Here is a 19,286-nt window from a genome sequence, read left to right on the forward strand (position 1 = left end):
TGAATTTTCAGCAGCCATTACTCCAGTCTTCAGTGTCACATGATCCTTCCAAAATCCTTCTAATATGCTGATTAGCTGCGCATTTCTTATTATCATCAGTGTTCAAATGAACAGTATTTATTTGTAATATTTATTTATTTGTAATTTTATAAATGTTGTTAATGCTACTTTTGATCAATTGAACATGTTGCTGAATCAACATTTCTTTTAAAACTTAAAATGTTAATGACCCCAAATTTTTTACGGTAGTACATTCTCATACCTATCTAACGGAAAAAAAGATGTTCACTCAGTATCATGACTGCAGCAAAGCATTTACAGACCAAAGCTTGAAACCTAAACTTACTTAGTGAGCTACTATTTGTCTTTCAAGCACTGGTGTTGTCTTCCGAATCTACAAATCAAGTTATTTATTGACATGCATTTCTCTGTGTTGTAGCACCTTTACAGCATTCATCTCGCTGAACAGCCTGAGGACTGTACCGTGCAGCTAGCAGACCACATCAAAGTAAGCAACTAACTTAGACAAACACAAAGAGAGAGACCCGGATCGCTACACATACCTTTAACACATCTTCATGTGTCTCTTTAGTTCACCCAGAGTGCTCTGGACTGTATGGCAGTGGAGGTGGGGCGTCTGAGGGCCTTCATACAGACAGGACAGGATGAGGAAGCATTTTGTGTGCTGCTGAAGGATCTGGACACTTCCTGTAGTGACATACGACAGTTCTGCAAGAAGATCCGTCGGCGCATGCCAGGCACAGATGCACCCGGCATCCCAGCTGCCCTCAGCTTTGGAACCCAGGTGATGTGCTTCCAAATCTCATTCATATTATCTATACATTAAATTGTATATAAATCTAAGCCTTCTGTTGATGAGGTTTATGTGTGTGTAGGTGTGTGAGACCCTGGCAGAGAGCAGAAGGCAGCTGGCCTGGGTGAATGCAGTGCTTCAGGAAGTGGCAGCGGCAGCCGCTCAGCTCATCGCCCCTCTCAGCGAACATGAGGGACTGCCAGCCCTCAAACTGGAAGACATGGCCTTTAAAGCAGCTGAACAGGTATACAGTATTTTGGTGACTCTTGAGAAAACATGTCTGGGTCACCATAAAAATAAAATATAAAATAACATAATATGTCATAATAAATAATAATAACATAATATGGTCAGTAATACAGTGGAAACTGTAACATTTTGAAATATTATTACAATTTTAAATAACTGTTTTCTATTTTAATATAGTGTAATTTGTATAATGTAATGTAATTTATTCCTGTGATGGCAAAGCTGAATTTTCAGCATCATTACTCCAGTCTTCAGTGTCACATGAGAAATCCTTCAGAAATTATTATCATATGCTGAATTGCTGCTCAAGTAACATTTCTTATTATTATCAGTGTTAAAAACAATTGTGCTGCTTAATATTTTAGGAAACTGTGATAAGTTTTATTTTTCAGGATTTTTGATGAATAGAAAGTAAACATGTTAATTATTAATTAATTATTAAGCACATAACCATAATACGTTTGGACATTTTACTTTTAAGCAATTCTCATTGCTGTCACTCATTCTGTACTGTTTTAAAAACATTAAAAAATATATATATATATTATTTTTAATAATTTTTTATTAAAATCAGCATAAACTAAATATATAGTATATATTTACTTTATAAATATAAGTAAATATAATATAATATAATATAATATAATATAATATAATATAATAGCAAATGGGGATGTAATGCTATCTGGTTTTTTTTCTTCTTTTTTCTCAGATCTATGGGTCACAGGGCATAAACCCTCAAGAGTGTCTGCGCCAGTCATGCAGTGTTGTCATAGCAACCATGAACAAGATGGCTACCGCTATGCAGGAGGGAGAATATGACTCTGAAAGACCACAGAATGGAGTAAGTCTGTGCTCAGTCTGCCTCTCTAACACTATGGCTATGAATCTTTGTGCTTGTGTCTCAGTATGTACAGTGGGTACGGAAAGTATTCAGACCCCCTTACATTTTTCACTCTTTGTTATATTGCAGCCATTTAAGGGCAGAAATCACTGATGCTGAAGGACTCGGCCTCAAACTTGAAGACAGAGAAATGGTCATCAAAGAGCTGAAGAAATCCCTTAAAATAAAGGTAGAAGCACTCATACTCAGCATTAAGAGTCGCGAGATATCAAAAGTTTGAAATAATGTGAAAATGTTGAGTGAAAAGGCTCTTTGTTTATAGGGAGAGGAACTAAGTGAGGCCAATGTGCGTCTCAGTTTACTGGAGAAAAAGCTGGACAGCGCGTCTAAAGATGCAGATGAGCGAGTGGAGAAGATCCAGATGGTCCTAGATGAGACAGTTTCGCTCCTGAAAAAGAAGGAAAAGTAAGAGATGACATAGAGGGTTGTTGCACATAACTCCTAATGTGTGTCTTAATGTCCCAGTATAGTGATGGGGATACTACTGTAAGAAAGGCATTTAATGTGGCTGTTATAATCCGTAGGGAGTTTGAGGAGACCATGGATGCTCTCCAGGCTGACATAGACCAACTAGAGGCAGAGAAAGTAGAGCTTAAGCAGAGAATCATCAGCCAATCAAAGATGACCATGGAGGGCCTGAGAGGAAGTCAAGCCTCTGGCATTGCCTCCATTGTGACTTGTGGCATCACTGCTGGTAAGAGAAACATAAGGGAACCAGTTTAACTTGAACACTACGTTAAAATGTATTTCTTAAGTCTTCATTTTAAATGGTCTAACATGTCTCCCATTGTTTGTATTCCTTTTAGAAGAACAAAAAGGTAATTTTTTGTCAGTGTAATATTTAAATATCTCCGGTCTCTTTTTCTCCCACTCATGGTCTGTCTGTGTGCTGCATGTGTGCTTGAAAGTTATTCTTATTTATGTTACTAGATAGTAGCATTTTTAGTTTTTGTTTCACAAAGATTTTGTCATGTTTCCCTTTCATAAGTTGCATGTACTGTAATCAAGAACCATGCAATAAGTGACCATAACTTAATGTCATTTATTGCACCGAATACTTGATTCTGATTGGTCAATCATGACATTCCTCTCTTTAATATATTTAAGTAGTATTCAACAATGTAGTTTCCTTCCTCATAGCTTCCTACATGTTATTTCATGTCTGCCATAAAACCTGTGGATTCTTTCTTCTCATCTAATATAATATGTAGCCATCTAATAAGTATGATAATGTACAGTCAAGACATTAAAGCAAAAAATTATCTTTCAAAAATCCTTAAATTCTAATCACTTTGTTGGGTTTGTTTTATAATGTGCATTATCACTTACATATATACCTTGTAAGTCAATGTAATATTTGACATCTCAATTACTGCAGCTGTTTTATTATAATCTCCATGTAGTGAAGTATCAAGGAAATCCTTCATGTATTTAATATAATCCACCTAAGATGATTCCTTTGAAATATCAGTGATATAATGCTATAATAAACACTACCGAAACGTGTCAAACATTTGGGGTTAGTAAGATTTTTTAATGTTTTTGAGAGAACCTTAACATGATTGCATTTATTTGATAAAAATACAGTAAAAACAGTAATATTGTGGAATATTATATATAAAAAAAATCAATTTTAATATAGCTGAATTTTCAGCAGCCATTACTTCAGTCTTCAGTCAGTGTCAATTGATCCTTTAGAAATCATTCTAATATATTGGTTTGATGCGCAAGAAACATTTCTTATCATTATCAATGTTGAAAACTGTTGTGATGCTTAATATTTTTTTGGAAACTGTGATACTTTTTTTTTCAAGATCCTTTGATGAATATAAAGTTCAAAAGAACAGCATTTATTTGAAATAGAAATCTTATGTAACATTATAAATTCTTTACTGTCACCTTTGATCAATTTCATGCCTCCTTGCAGAGTAAAAAAAAAAAAAACTTACACTGCCTTTAATTTCATTGGCGAATAATTTCAAATCAAGCAAATCAAAATTTGCTGTCAAAATTAACACTGGTTAACATGCAGTAATTTGTTCTGTGTGTGAAAGGTGTGTGTGCAGCTGCTGGAGTGCAAGTGATAGATTCTCCACTGCTGACTCAGCAGATTGAAGCTCAGCGACTCAGTTTAAAGCACCTAAAGAACGAGAACAACAGACTAAAGGTCTCTCCTACTGCTTCACAAGCACATTTCCCCAATGCAGGCGCTGAGGATTTTTTCTCACTTTTGTTTTTGTGTGTCTGTGTGGGCCGCAGGCAGAAAAGATGCGTGCTCAGCTGGCATCTCTTCCTCCTCTGAACGTGCCAAAGCTGGGCTGGCGAGAGGGCTGCAGGCCTGAGGTGCTGTCTAGCGCCCTCTACACTTACTGACCCCAAACTTTTAAACCATGGTGTATATATTTGTAAATATTTTTGAAAAATATATGAATTGTCTCTGTGTTTGTTAACATCAGTGTTAAAGGCAGGGTATGTGATTTTTCAAAAACACTTTAGAACTGAACGTGCCAAAGCTGGGCTGGCGAGAGGGCTGCAGGCCTGAGGTGCTGTCTAGCGCCCTCTACCGCAAAACAGACCAACTGCTGGATACTCTCCTCCAGATGAGTGCCAATGTGAAAGTGGTGGACATCACTGGGAAATCTCCAGGTCTGTCATAATTAGACTTAAAAATGCAGATTTCTGTTGTTTATACAGTAATTACTTTACAGTGTTTGTGTTTTCATTAACAGTGAGTCCCAGTGCACAGCTCCTCGAGCAAACAGCAAGACTGCAGTCGCTCAGTGACACTCTCGATAGGCTTAAGGTAAACCAAAAATGCTTTAAAATCAAACAGTCATCATTAAAATGTCTCCTGCACTTATTTAAGCAACTTCTTTCTTTGAAGGATGAAGTTGCTGAGCATGTAGTGACTCATAGGCCTGGTGCTCAAGTCTCGTCTGATTTCGCCACTTTTCCCTGCACTTCCTTTGTTAAGGTCAGACAAATACACAACATTTTCCCACATTGTCTGGGTCTGTATAAACCCCTCATTCTTCTTCCTCTGCTCTCAGGCAAAGGAGGAGAAGAAAGGAGATGCTGTGCTGGTTGGTCGTGTGATGATGCCTTGCGCGCGAGGACAGGAACAGGTGCATCGTCTTTTGCTTTCAAAGACACAGTTACAAAGAGTTCATTGCCTTCTCCAGACTTAAAATAACCCCCAAAAAACCAAACTTGCTCACATTCAGTCTTCAAAACATACATTGAAACAGCAGATATAATGGAGAATGGATCTAGGGCCACAAACCAAGAACAATAAACACAATAAATGCTTCATTTTGACAAGCCCACACAAGTCAAGCATTTGGAATGCTTTGAATGTGATGATATCTACCACAGCAAAATCTGTAAAATGATACAAAAAGGCTACAGATTTGAAACGTGAGACATGCTGAGGACGTTTTAACAATTAGACTTTATTAACATGGCATGAAATAGATGATTCGGCATGATCCCTACTGCTTTATATCTGCATCCATTTAATACCTTTCATTCTCTTCCCGATTTGGATTCCCATTGATCTATGTTTACAAGTATTTACCTAAAAGGATTACAGTTCAAATAGTGTATGTTTAATTAGTGGTGCTTCCTAAGTGATTAGACTTAAAATTTTCAACTGATGGACAATAAAACAAGAAAAATTACCAATAAAATGGAAGTAGAGATCCGAACCATATGATTGGACCAGGAAACAACCACCCGAACACTCTGGCAACCACCTAGCAATTACATCGCAACATACTAAAGAACAATTTAAGATCTTATAGCATCTCTCTGGCAACTACCTGAAGGACCCTAGCATTGTGGCATCAAGTTCTGCATGCACAAGCATCGCTTACATTATTTTCATAAAACGTAAAAATCTAGTTGGCCATTTAAATGTGCGTTCTCACTTGTGGTTGTTCAGTGAATTTTCATGGGCGAAATCCAGTCATTTCAACTGGGAATCCACCCGATTAGAAATTTTGCAAGAGGGCAAAAGATTTCCCCATTCATGTTGGCCACGTGGATTCACTGCATTGACCAACAGAAAGCTGCTTGGTTGAAAGTGAGTTCTGTGTGAGCTGTGCTTCATACATTCCTAAACTCATGACAATAGACAATGAAGCTTTTTACCTGCACCTTAATTATCAATCGTTTCACACATAAAGTTCAGTATCAAACCTACGATTTCTCATTTTATACATGCAGTGTTTAGAGAATATTCTGAATCAGGAGGCCAAAGGTAAACAAAAACCCAAATTCTGGGCTCTATTTATGTACTGTAACTGCAAACAAGCACACGTTAAATGATTCAACTTGGGACTGCTACATTTTTCTCTTTAAAACAGATCAGATCATTTTATCAGTGATTCCTTGGCACAGCCCTCTTCATATTCTCAAAACAATTACTCAAGTATCAGACAGGAAAGATAATATGCTCTCATTCACTTTTCACATATATAATAATAGTCAAAGATTTAAAAGATCTGTGTGCTTGACTGTGATGCTTGAATGTGTCATGCCAATGTGCTTTTGTAAAGGAAATACAATACAAATTTGAATGAATGATCCGATTTAGTGTCAGGCAAGTGCAGGATAGCATCAGGCGAATGCTGCTCTGGGCAAAAATAAAGAAGACATCATATAACAATATTTATTAACTGTTGTATATTTGCTCCAAGAGATTGTCAGTATTCAAGTGGTCTTAAGTTAGCAATGGTTTGCTTTGTTACTATTGTGTAAGTCATTAATCTATTAACTGTATAAAATGCATACTGTTGCTTACAATATTGTTGAATGTGTTGGCATCTTATATATAATGTGTCAATTAAATAAATTGTCAGAAATTGTTTGAATTCATTTCAATATTCTGTATTAAAAATATATGAATGTATTTATTTTTCATGTGTAACATTACACTCCTCAGTGGTCCAAACTGCTTCTAGAAAGAGCTTGCATAGATAAAACTAATGTGAATACATAGGAAATATTTGCATTGACTAACAAGCAATGAAAGAGCTTACAGGAACAGTTTGCAGATGAGCCATAAAAATGGTGATAGCTAAAATAAACCGATCTGTTTACCACATTAAAGAGCCACAGAGTTTTCTGCATCGCTTGCTAGAACTGAAGAATATATTCTACTTGACATGGCATATTACCAAACGCATCAGCTTGGATATATTAATCACATTTAGGGTAACTAGAACTAGAAACTACCAGTATGATTCTGCAACATATGGATACCACCACAGTATTGGACGGTAATAACACGGCTCCTCAGAACAATGGCACCATAAATGTAGACCAGATCCAAGAGATCATCAGATGGATCACATTTGCTGTTGGGCTTCCTGGCATTGGCTTTTCTATCTACCTCATGGGCATGCAGGCAAAAACTGGCAAGGCTGCTCCTGTCTTCCTCATCAGCCTGCTCGCATCCGACATCTTCAACATCCTTGGGCGGCCGAAGGCATCTGGGGAGGATGCTGAGAAAACCAGTATGTCGAGTATGGATATATCTTCCCTGATATTCTACTTCGGGATCATATCCAACATCGTGTTCATGGTCTGTGTTGCTCAGGAGCGATATCTGTTGGTAACCTGTCCACAGTATAATGCCTTCTGCATGAAGCTCAAGCAGTCGAGCATGATTTCATTGGCTGTGTGGGCAGCTCCATTTGCAATACTCTTTCTGGCTTACCAAGGATATGTCATCTTATTCTCCATAGCTCTTCTTCTCCCACTACCATTCCTGGTATTTTTCTTTCTGGATTCTTTTAGAGCCTTGTGGTGTACAAGACGGCCAGCAGCTGTGACTAACAAAAACAAGATTCTGGGTATGCAGGCGGTCATCTTGAGTAATTACAGTATGCTTTACCTTCCCTTTATCCTTAATACACTGCTCAAAGCATTGTCTTTAAGCTCCTATGTATACTACTTGGGACTTGTATCTGATCTTCTTCTCTATCTTGGCCCACTGGTGGACCCATTCCTCTCAATCTTCCTTACGAATGGAATCGGTGACATTTTGAAGGCCTTTCCCTGCTGTGCGAGGACAAACACTCAGGAGGAAACAGACTCTGTGAATACAGACACTGTGGAAACGGTGTCTGGGATCTTAACTCGGCTCTGAGAAAATTCTAATTGAACTTATAATAGCTCATTTTGATTGTTAGCATTTTACAGCTTTGTAATAGTTCACCCAAAAATGTCTTAATTCAAAATACTGTCATTATTTATTTACTCACCCCTCATCAAACATGTATAATCTTCTTTTTCTGTGGAACACAAAAGATATTTTAAGAGATGTCTCGGTTTTTTATGTCCATACAATTGAAGTCAACAGCTTTGGTTTGATTTTGGTCACTAATGTCCTTCAAAAAAAATCCTCTTTTGTGTTTTACAGAACTTATCAAAAATAACAAGTGCCATGAAAGTAGTCCATACAACTTGAGCAGTAATTTTCTAAGTTGCCTGAAGCTGTATGATAGCTTTGTGTGAGGAACGGACTGAAGTTTAAGTCTATAAATAATTGAAAATCTTGCCTAGAAATCTTCCTCAACAGTCGTGGTCACCATTCACTTTCATTGTATGGAAAAGAGCAGCTTGGCTGTTTTACTAAACATCTCCTTTCATGTTCCACGGAAATCATGTGGATTTCAAAAGACATGAGGGTGAGTAAATGATGACAGCATTTTCATTTTTGAATGACTCGCTAACATTATTCAGTGCCACAAAGACCATGATCAAACTTCAGAGGACACAAAGAAAAACAGCTAAAACTGAGTTGAAATGTACCATTATAATACATTATAAAACTCAACTGGTTAGTAACACATCCCAACAGGGTTTGCTCATTTCAAAACTATTTGACTTGACACAAAGTGGGATATGAAATAGATGTTATATGATAAAGATGTGTTCTATACCCTTTAGCTGTAATGTGTAAAATATTATTAACACTAATGTAGTGGACGTTAACATAACCTGTTTAGAGATTTAAAGGGTAGTTCAACCAGAAATTAATTTTTGTCATCTTTCACTCACCCTCATGTCTTTTGAAATCCACGATTTCCATTGTTCCATAGAATGCAAGAGATGTTTAGTAGAACAGCCAAGCTGCTCTTTTCCACACACTGACAAGTTGTATGGACTACTTTCATTGCACTTATTTTTGGAGACTAGTAACCTTTCACTTTCATTGTATGGAGAAGCACAGCTCAGACATCTCTAAATATCTCCATTTATGTTTGACAAAACAAAGAGAAACATACGGATTCAAAGCAATAAGAGAATGAGCAAATAATGACAAATTTAAATTTCAAAATGAATTATGCCTTTACATTAAACACTCTTGTATGTTTCCACTGAGTTGTCAGAATTAACTGATAACTTTGAGAACAGTATATTTCGTATATTTTCTTTAATAATCATAAAATGGAATACAAATGTTGTCTCAAGTACATATAAGACTCTAAAAACGAAAAAGGTGTAAAACATCTGAGGAAGGTCTCATAGGATAAGAAGTCTGCCACTCAAAGCAGACTGAACAGGTAGAGATCTGTAGAGAAAGAGTGCAGAGCTCTCCGAGCACGTAACGGTAAAAATCTTCAGGCACAGTCACAGTCACCAAAGTGTGGGATGTCATTACAAAAGTGTGGAGATTTGGCTTTTGTAACCCGCACACAACAGCACAATCATACACGGATTGGAACACAAGAAATCTGTAAACAAATGTTCTCCATAAAAAATTTTCTCATATTCACAGACTAGGCGCTTTCTGTAGGAATAAGGGGAAAAAGGCTAGTGAGCAACTCCAGCGTAAGAAAATCATAAAAAAAATAAAAAACAAAAAATGAATAAACAGAGCCATTGTGTATTCAAGTCCTGAGTTTTTAAAACAAAACATAATTCAAAACACTGACAAACCCATAGAAGGTTTTACAGTAAACACGATTGATAGTTTCCAGGCCCGTAACGGTCACTTAAGCGTACTGAAATAAATCAGTGAACACAGAAGGTGGGTTTCATCTAGTCCGCTGGTGAATTGCTAGTCTCTCAGGAGAGGGGGTGAGGGCTCTATTGACAGCAAACCAGAGATGGCCTGTCACTCAAGGCAGCAGGGTTCATCGGCGTGGTTGGTGTCGGGTAGGTCTGGGAGCGGGTGCCACAGTGCAGGAAGGCGTCGAGGCAGAGGCTGCAGCATCTTCGGCCTCCTCCAGCTCTCCCTGGAGCTCCTGACTAACACTGGACTGCAGTGCGGCCGGCGTCAACCACTCCTTTGGTAGGCAGCTCTGAAGGAAGGGCACACAAGAGCTGAAGTAAGCCAGTCGGTTCACCCAGCGTGGGATCTCTCGACCACAGAGGATCTGCCGCAGAAGTGAGGAGGGAGATATCGTGAGATTTTAGACTCTTTATGGCAACGTGGACCCAAAAGATTAATAATAATAATATATATATATACATATATATATATATATATATATACATACACACTTCCTTCAGCTTACCTCTGATAGTGCTGAGGAAAAGTGATTGCAGTTCTTTTGCATAAGGTGATAGGCGTTCCCCTTATATTCCTTCCCCATTTCCTCCACAATTCTCTCCACATCCTCTTCTGTGAAGTCTGTACTCCCTAAAACAATGGCCTCTCTGAGAAAGCAAGTAGAAAATAAAGAGGGTGTGAGAAAGGGCGAGAGAGGAAGAGGTTTTGCGAGAGAGGAAGAGGTTTTTGCAGAAATATTTTGCAGACAGCATGGAGATAAATATTGTGACTCACTTGAATTTGAATGTCTCTCCCAGTTCAGTGGCGTCACCAGGTGTTATCTCAAAAATACCTGAAAAAGGATAAGGATGTCCTCCATAGGCAAACTCTGCAATAAAAGAGAACATACGAGTTAGGTTATTAAAATATCTCCAAGATCGGTCTTTACAGAGAGATTGCTAGTATTGTGCTACAGTGCACATTTTATCATTTGCATGAATTTTAAAGTCTTGCCAGTTTAAACTTTTAAATTACTTCACACACGCTATTTTGACTTTTATACGGGTTTCAGAGCGCACACACAGAAACTGGCTGTCACAGTTCTCTTTTGCACTTAAACTCAAATACACACATGGCTATGTCAAAAACACACAAGGTTTACACACACATAGTCAGTTGTGACTTGAACGTAAACATTTGGGAGAAAATTGGTTGTATCTCAGTATACTGGATCAGTGTATTTGGTCTGAAAGTGACACATGCTGCTGTCTGTGTCATTAATGTTAATCAAACAACAAAAACAAAAGAGAAAAATCACTCACTGCTCCTGACTAAAGAACTTTTGTAGTTTTAATAAGAATCAATGTATATTTAATTCACTGAGTGAAGATTAAGGAATGTTTTATTTTTACATTTGATTATTCAATTTCTTACTTGAATGCTACTGTTAAAAAGCTACTGTTCCTAATTTTAAACACTGTTTATTTCAGGAAAATTGTGATTAGACTGCTGATTGTGATCTTGGCAGAAAAAAACAATCGTGATATACATTATTTTTACTATATCGCGCACCCCTAGTCTGAGTATTAAAGCGCTCTGACAAGCACTTGACAATAGTGTTATTATTACTGATATACTATTATTTATGCTATATTATTGTTTGTATAATTTGTATAATTTTCAGTTTTCATTTCATTTTTAGTAATTTTGTGTCATTTTTATTCTTTTTTTAAATTTCGATTTAGTTTTAATTTATTTTCAGTATTTTAGTTATTGTAGTACTTTCAGTACAATTATTTTATTTTCTATTTACATTTTTCATTTAATCTTTATATTTTGTTTTATTTTAATTAATGAAAATGTTTTTACTAGTTTTAGTCAGTTTCACACTTCAGCAATGGGTGCAGATAGTGTAAATGAACATCTATTTATAACCTACACAAGTGAGGATGATATGTTATCTGTCTGTCTATTTGAGGTGAAGGCGAAAAGCAAACTTTGATGATCAGTATCTTGTGCTGTTAGTGCAATTAGCATCCAGTAAAAGCACTTTGTCTGTATAAACACCCTAGAAGGCTGTGTGCTCTTATTAGTCATTTTGTTCACACAGACAACATTCAAGAACACATTCGGAGGCAGAAACTGCTTTAACTGCTTGTTAAAGGTCTTTTCCTGTTGCGTCAACAGATCATCTATGATGTGAGGTTTAGTCATGTTTAGACACCCCCTTCTTTCTTTGTTGCAGTCATACAAGTTAAACACTGGATTTCTAAATAGCTTGACTCATTTGTGTCTGAGTCATAATGCGAGCCTTACCTCTGCCATAGATCTCAATTCCTGAGTGAAAGACTCCAATTCCCAGAGAGGTAGTGAACTCATTTATCCAGTACTATAAGGAAACAAAACAAGGCTGAGTCACATACAGTCAAATGGTAAAAGTGTTTCAAGGACAACTGGGTTGCTGTTTTGATTTGCAGTGTTCAATGACAGTGGCGGTGGTTAAATCTGCAAAGGATGTTAATAATAGGTGTTAATATATTCAATAGATTCTCATTCTCCATAATAAACCATTCTTAACTATGGACTTAATGGACTCAAATGTACAGTACTACTACACTCCTATTAGATCTTAGTGAGGTTAGACGCCACATTGAATTTAACACGGATGAAAATGAGACTGTGAGGGATAGACTTAAGAGTAGTAGTTCTCAACTCTGGCCCTCGAGGTCCACTTTCCTGCAGAGTTTAGCTCCAACCCTAATCAAACACACTTGAACAAGCTAACCAAGGTCTTCAGGATTACTAGAAAGTTACCGACAGGTGAGTTTGATCAAGGTGGAAAGTGGACCTCGAGGGCCAGAGCTGTAAACCCCTGAATTAGAGTTTTTACAATGGTACACACTGTATACATTTTTAATTTTTGTGTAATTTTCACAACTCACAATTTTCTGTCTACTGAACGTTTTTTTAGAAAGGCATTTCGTCAGCTGAACAACTGGTATGTTGTTAAACAACAATCCATTGAATGAACTGTACTTCTACCCGTACGGTTTTGTTTTCATTCCTGTCAAAAATAAAACATGGCGCTACCCTGACTAAGGTATATGGGCAACTTAAATCATTATTAAAACAAATGGAGGATGTGCAGAACTCAGTGACAGAGCCTTCAAATTCTAAGGGAATCTGTTGATCTTTTTGAAATATTCTGTAGGTGACCCAAATATGATATGTGCATTTGAAATGGATATTCATAAGACAGCTATAATCATTATTTTAAAAAAATTCATAAAATTTGGTCCATTTTAAAATTTATTATTTTAGGTTTTGTTATGCAAATTATCTTTATGATTACACTAATAATCCATTATGACTTATTAAAACCATTTGAACAATTAAACTAAACAAGTATCCAAGATGATTACCACATTCAAAATGAGCAAACATGCATTGAAGAGTAACATATGGATATGTAGAGACAGCCAATGTGACTCAGCGCATGAAAAACCTTTGTGTTCAAACCCAGCGTATTTCATTAACAGGTCAGCTGTTTGAGGAAGTATCCGACAGCTGCCCCCAATTTATTATGTATCCCCAGAAAATAAGATGTCACTGGACCAGCTGGGTTCTAGATGTCCAACACTTTATGGCATTAGGGTGCTTTCACACTTGGTTCGATTGCTTGGTCCGAACCGGAGTTCGATTGCTCCCCCCTCCCCCTGCCCCCGCTGGACTGTGTTCACATTATATTATTTGGGTCCGAACCGCGGTTTGTTTGCGTCATCAAGCCAGCAGCTGTTTACCCCATTGCTTAGTAACGAAGGCGTGTACTGCGCTACTTTATCTACATTTGTAATATATTCATTAGCACATTCGTTTTTGGCACAGTGTAAAGTGTTGTTTTGTTGAAACATAATTTTAAAATACGAAAGGTTAGTCAAAAATAAGTGTAAAGAGATCTTTATCAAGAATTATCATTCAGGGTTGTCAAATAACGAGAGTACTCTTATTATAGAGAGTTATATTATAGAAAGCTCTACTTATCCTTCTGGCCTCAATTACTTTAAAGCTTATTATACATATCCTTCCTCACTAGAGGGATTAGTCTCTCTGTGATCAGCAACAGGATTCTAAGTGTGATTTTCAGCAAAAGTACTCTTATGCCAATAGAGCTGCGATTAGAAAATAAAATGCTCTGAACATGAATTATGTGGGAGATCTCACACTGATAAGTTCCTATGGGAATTGCTGTAAGGGGACTTTTCATTCCAGTTAAAGACCTCATGGTCATGCTAGAACCTGGGTTTATGACAACAACGTTTGGGGACATAAACCCATGATATTTGTGGATGTGTATGATTAATAATGAATTAGCCTCAAAATTACAAACTACACTTTAGAAATCACAGGCCACTTATCTGTCAAAATAGAAAGACTTGTACTGACAAATTTCCCATTTCCTGCTTAATAAGCTGCACATCTCATACATGGTTTATAGGCTAAACTAAGGGCATACAACTTGTAATGTGATTCCCATCCAAATTAACATTACTTGACATCTTTTAAAACCTGGAGTAGCTCAAATTTCTAGCCTTAATCTTTATGTGAGAACATAAAATAGCCCAACATAGTACTATGACTGAGTGAAGAGGCCTAAGGAAAGTATACATTTCCATGACCCTGTTTCAAAGGGTCAATGAGACACGATACAGACTAAATATTTAAATGGACACTATTCAGGTTACTCAGTGATCAATGACACTTAAAAGGTAAGGTCAATTTTTCCAGTAAATTTTCTAGTATTTTTTTCAGTCCACAATGCATTTGTCCACTGTTTAATGTAAATGAATAGTGCTAAATACAGTATGTAAATAATATTATAGGATATAATATATACATCCATGAAGAATTATAAATTACATAATCAAATTAAAAATGATGGAAAAATATAAAAAGTATTAATTTAAAAAGATGTATATTTTATATAGACTTTAGATTTTACATTTATTGCACATTTTATTTATTATATATATATTTTTTTTTTACATATTATGCATACAAATATTCAAGTACTTTGAGAGCGTAGGGAAACTTGACTCAATTGTAGTGCTTTATGGGAGTGGGTGGGCGGTAAAAAGTTCTTCTGGTGAAAAATTGCTTTTGTTTAGATTTTTTGTTTCGATTCTCTGACTGGTGACACAGTCAGAATTTTCAGATTCTTTTTCAGAATTATGGGTAATGTAGATTTTCCACCAGCAATTCTGCTGTTGAACTTGATTGTTTAAAAATAAATTGAAATAATGTGGCCTGATAGCTCCAACAAAAGCATATACCATTGATTAACAACCTCATAGCTCAGAGTAGGTCTGTCTTTAATGTCTTATAACTTATCATTAAAAAACAATTTCCATATGGAGACAATGAATAGAATTTTTACTTCTGGAATGGATTGTTGCACTACTTCCAGTCTCTGAGGGTACGTTTACATGACAACAATGCACTAAAAATGGAAATGCGTTTAAGTTTTGCATACAGACAACATTGTTAAAATGATCCCCCTTTACACGGTTTCACGAAAACGACTAAAAACACTGTTTTATGCATGCCAAGCCAGAAGTTGGCGATGTCACTTTGTAAAGAAATACGACATGCCTGCACACATATGCATTCTTATAGACTGAACACATGACACGCATGTGCATGACGTCACTGTTTTCACAAATTTGCAGTTTATATGGCGACGGTAAGTGTCGTTTTCAAAAACTTACACATTGGGGACATTTACACAACACCATTTTTAACTAAAAATGAAAAACTTTTTATGTGTTTTGGCAGTTCATTTACACGACAACTGCGTTTTGGGGGCATTACACCGTTATCATCTCTGTGTAAACTATTTTGTGAAAACAGTGACATCAAGCGTATTACTTGTTCACATAGTGTTTCTTTACATCGCCAACTACTGGCCTGGCATGCATAATACAGCTTTTTAAACTTTTTAAGAGGATCCACGTGAACGGGGATTGTTTTGACAACGTAGTTGCCTGTACACAAAAAACACAGAGGAACATTGTTGTCATGTAAACATACCCTCTGAAACCCGTTTTCAAAAGTTTGTGTTTTTAGGCCCACAAAATGCCATGGTCGTGTAAATGTTCCCTTTCGAGCATCACTCTATATTGCGAAGCATTCGCAGTGGGAACTCCTCCCCTTCTCCAAAATCCTGAAACCTTATAGGATAGTGCCAGTACAATAAACTAGCCAATTGTCGCTAATTATGCAAACTGCATGCAAATACTGACAAGCATGCAGTCAGTATATAATGCGGTGAGAGCGACAACTGCCTCAGAATCTTCTCCTTCACGCTGCTATAAGACAGGTTTCACCACATCCGATGGCTACCTTCTGCTGAATTCGTGCCGGTCCCATCGACCCCCCCGGACCAGCACAAGCACTGCATCGCCTGCCTGGGCCTGGCCCACTCTGAGGCGGCGTTCTCCGAGTCTGACTGCGTGCACTGGACTGACTTGCCGGCACGTGTTTTGAGGACTTGGAGGAGCATCGCTCATGGCCTTATGGGGACGAGGCCCACTGCCGCCAACGAGCCCTTCCTCGGGCCCTGCCATCACTCCTTTCGCCAGTCCTTTTCGCTGACGAGAGCAGGTGGTGAAGTCGTGGTCTGCACCCCAGACGGCGCGCGTCCACTCTTCCACTCAGGTCATGTTCTCCCACATGGACGGGGCAGAGGTCGACGGCTATGTGCGCATGCCCCCCGTTGAGGAGACCGCCACTGTGCATCGGTGCCCTTTCTCGGCCACGCTTGGCGCAGACCTCAGCCTGCCTTCTAAGCCTTACAGATTGACCTCCCACCTCGCTGACAAGGCTTAAACCTCGCGAAAAGGCATCCGCGCTGCACACGATGGCGGTGCTGCAGGTCTTTCAAGCTAAGCTCCTGCAGTCCCTGGACAGCAGCGACATGGATGCGGATGTCGTGAAAGACCTGCGCACAGAGACGGACTTTGCGCTGACGTTGACAAAGCGCTCTGCTCAAACCATTGGTCGTTCAATGCGCTTCATGGTAGTCCTACATAGGCACCTATGGCTGACCCTAGCTGACCTGAAGGACTCTGACCGGAAGGCACTCCTCAACGCACCGATCACTCCCTCTGGCCTTTTCGGGTACGCCGTGGAGTCGGTCGTTGAGCGCTTCTCTGAGGCGATGAGTCATCTGATGCTCCGGCGCATGTTCCATTCACCATCACGCTCCTCTTCTGCGCCCCGCTCTGCTCAGAGAACGGCTAAGCAGCCTGCCACATCCTCCGCGGCTCCTCAATATGAGCCGGAAGTTCACCGCAGGCAGTGGACGGAACCCGAGAAAAGGCGCCACGGACAGAGGAAGAACCTCCGCCGTCACAGCGGACCGCCCTCGGCTGCCAAGCCCTCGTCCTGACGGACCGGCCAAGAGAGCTCGCTGGAGACCCGACCCCCAAGCACTGCATTATGTTCCCCTTGTTCCTGTAGGTGACAAATGCAATGTTCATGTTTGTTCAGTAAAAACACAAACATCCTCACAAAAAGAGCTGTTTTCTCCTAATCATATTAATATGGTGTTACTCGTCCTGACTCAGAGCAGCGCAGAGCCGCTGTCTGTGCCTGTTACGGCCTCCCAGTGTTGTCCTCCACGAGCCATTTCCCTGCCAGTGCGTTTAGCCTCGCCAGTCTACAAACATTGCTGCCAGTGATAGCGACCACAGAGATTCGGCCACTATGTCAGGTCCTAGATGCGTGGAGAGCTGGGTGCTGAGCATAATAGAGCACGGATATTCCCTCAAGTTCAGATGCAGACATCCCCATTTCAACAGCGTGGTTCTGTCACTGACACTGCCTGTTGCTTGTTGAACACACAAAGCTTGATGCTTTTGAGTTTGTCAGAAAAGAACATTACAAACTGCTGAATTTTTGTCTGACAGGCAAGTTCCTTGATATTGATTAGCTCTTTATTGAACTCTCTATAAAAGAAATATCACTCGCAATCTTGCTGTAATGTAATACTGATTAATTGAGCTGTTCTCTTGTTGTTTTAAAAAGCAAAGCATACTTTATGTTAAGCTTCTTCTCAACAGCTGTCTCAAATCACACAGGTGGATTCAAATGACAGTTGAATTAACTGGGTCGAAGCTTTCAGCTAGACTGTCATATGAATACAACTCTTCATCTAACAAACTTGATGACCTGTTACTGCAGGAATGTGGTTAGACTTAAGTACTGTTGATGAAAGCAAATAAAAGCTGGATCCTCTCTGATAAGCTGCCAAATATTGCACACATTTCCTTAGACTATAAATCGTTATCTCTTTTCCATTGCATTTACTAATAGAGCTGTGAAATGCATGCTGACATGGCTAAGTCTCAAAACCTAGTAAGCTGACTACGTACACGTTTAAACGTGTCCAAAATGCTGCCTAAGTAGGCAGCTAACAGGGTTTGGAGGGGTTGAATACTACACACCTCTGTCACGGGAACGAGTTATATGCATTTGTTTAAAGCCACCTACCATATCATACACGTTCAGAATAACCGGCTCGTTTGCCATCACAGGGATGTTGGTGTTTTTCTTTCACTTTAGCTGCCGACCAGCTGCTGTTGCTGTCCTCCTCCGTTTTCCTTTTCACTCTATTGCTCAGCACCCGGACTTATTTTCTTTCCCTTTGTAAGCACATTTGCTGCGTCCTCTTGACCTTTGCTGGTTTGTAACAGTTTAGAGACATCTAAGAGCTGGTCCTGAAGGGGGTTTTCATTGATTGAATTTTTAGGCCACTTTTTTCAGTCCAGCTACAGGGAGTAGCGACGCTGCTATGCTAACTGCCATTTAGCTTCATAACAAGCTGAGACAAAAAAAGAACGGCACACAAGAGAAAGATAAAAATATCCGTGGAGACTCAGCCATTCAGACGACGAAGTGATATTTACAGTGAACGGAAATGAAAGCAGACGTACGTCAGATAAAAGGAAGACGTTTTAGCACCCGAGATATGAGCAACCTCCCCCGTTTTGTGTCAGACGTTAGTGCGTGCGGTTGAACCCCAACTGAATGCGCCTGCCTGATGATGCCCAACCTCACAGCGCTGCATTACTGCCACTCTAAATGCTTTTACAGAAAAAACAACACCCTCCACACATGCACACTTCATCATTACATTATAGTATCGTTACACATCCATACAATATTAAAACCAATCATATATGCATGTCAACATAATTTGTGTAAATTATTTTGTTTTGTGAAATGGGTTATATATATATATATATGTTATATAT

General features: G+C 38.7%; 2 protein-coding genes across 2 annotated transcripts in view; one reads left to right on the forward strand and one right to left on the reverse strand.

Moving 5' to 3' along the window:
• The window catches only part of LOC107733754 (dynactin subunit 1-like), a 29,509-nt gene extending 22,683 nt beyond the window's left edge, over positions 1 to 6,826 (forward strand). Inside the window, exons 16-29 of the mRNA XM_016545520.1 lie at positions 440 to 508; positions 593 to 805; positions 897 to 1,058; positions 1,776 to 1,911; positions 1,994 to 2,136; positions 2,230 to 2,372; positions 2,492 to 2,661; positions 2,774 to 2,785; positions 4,022 to 4,134; positions 4,227 to 4,325; positions 4,526 to 4,613; positions 4,697 to 4,770; positions 4,852 to 4,941; positions 5,018 to 6,826. Of these exons, the coding sequence (XP_016401006.1) occupies positions 440 to 508; positions 593 to 805; positions 897 to 1,058; positions 1,776 to 1,911; positions 1,994 to 2,136; positions 2,230 to 2,372; positions 2,492 to 2,661; positions 2,774 to 2,785; positions 4,022 to 4,134; positions 4,227 to 4,325; positions 4,526 to 4,613; positions 4,697 to 4,770; positions 4,852 to 4,941; positions 5,018 to 5,155 (1,650 nt within the window). The 3' untranslated portion in view covers positions 5,156 to 6,826. The remainder of the gene's footprint in view (positions 1 to 439; positions 509 to 592; positions 806 to 896; positions 1,059 to 1,775; positions 1,912 to 1,993; positions 2,137 to 2,229; positions 2,373 to 2,491; positions 2,662 to 2,773; positions 2,786 to 4,021; positions 4,135 to 4,226; positions 4,326 to 4,525; positions 4,614 to 4,696; positions 4,771 to 4,851; positions 4,942 to 5,017) is intronic.
• Positions 6,827 to 9,420: 2,594 nt separating this feature from the next.
• LOC107733777 (desumoylating isopeptidase 2-like) lies at positions 9,421 to 19,055 on the reverse strand. The gene is made up of 5 exons (XM_016545571.1): positions 18,523 to 19,055; positions 12,289 to 12,361; positions 10,768 to 10,861; positions 10,499 to 10,640; positions 9,421 to 10,357 (listed from the first exon to the last, which is right to left on the reverse strand). The coding sequence occupies exons 1-5, from the start codon at positions 18,559 to 18,561 to the stop codon at positions 10,115 to 10,117; spliced, it is 591 nt and encodes a 196-aa protein (XP_016401057.1). The 5' UTR covers positions 18,562 to 19,055; the 3' UTR covers positions 9,421 to 10,114.
• Between the last annotated feature and the right edge of the window lie 231 nt (positions 19,056 to 19,286).

This window comes from Sinocyclocheilus rhinocerous, unplaced genomic scaffold, assembly GCF_001515625.1.
Source record: "Sinocyclocheilus rhinocerous isolate Xijiao unplaced genomic scaffold, SAMN03320098_v1.1 scaffold789, whole genome shotgun sequence".
Taxonomy (NCBI): domain Eukaryota; kingdom Metazoa; phylum Chordata; class Actinopteri; order Cypriniformes; family Cyprinidae; genus Sinocyclocheilus; species Sinocyclocheilus rhinocerous.

What these genes read in the sequence shown, in the direction of transcription:
- LOC107733777 (XM_016545571.1), bottom strand. Translation starts at nt 18,561, where the DNA reads ATGGCAAACGAGCCGGTTATTCTGAACGTGTATGATATG. An exon ending in GGAGAGACATTCAAATTCAA is followed by an intron (nt 10,641 to 10,767) that starts GTGAGTCACAAT and finishes TTGCTTTCTCAG; the next exon opens with AGAGGCCATTGTTTTAGGGA. An exon ending in TTTCCTCAGCACTATCAGAG is followed by an intron (nt 10,358 to 10,498) that starts GTAAGCTGAAGG and finishes CTTCTGCGGCAG; the next exon opens with ATCCTCTGTGGTCGAGAGAT.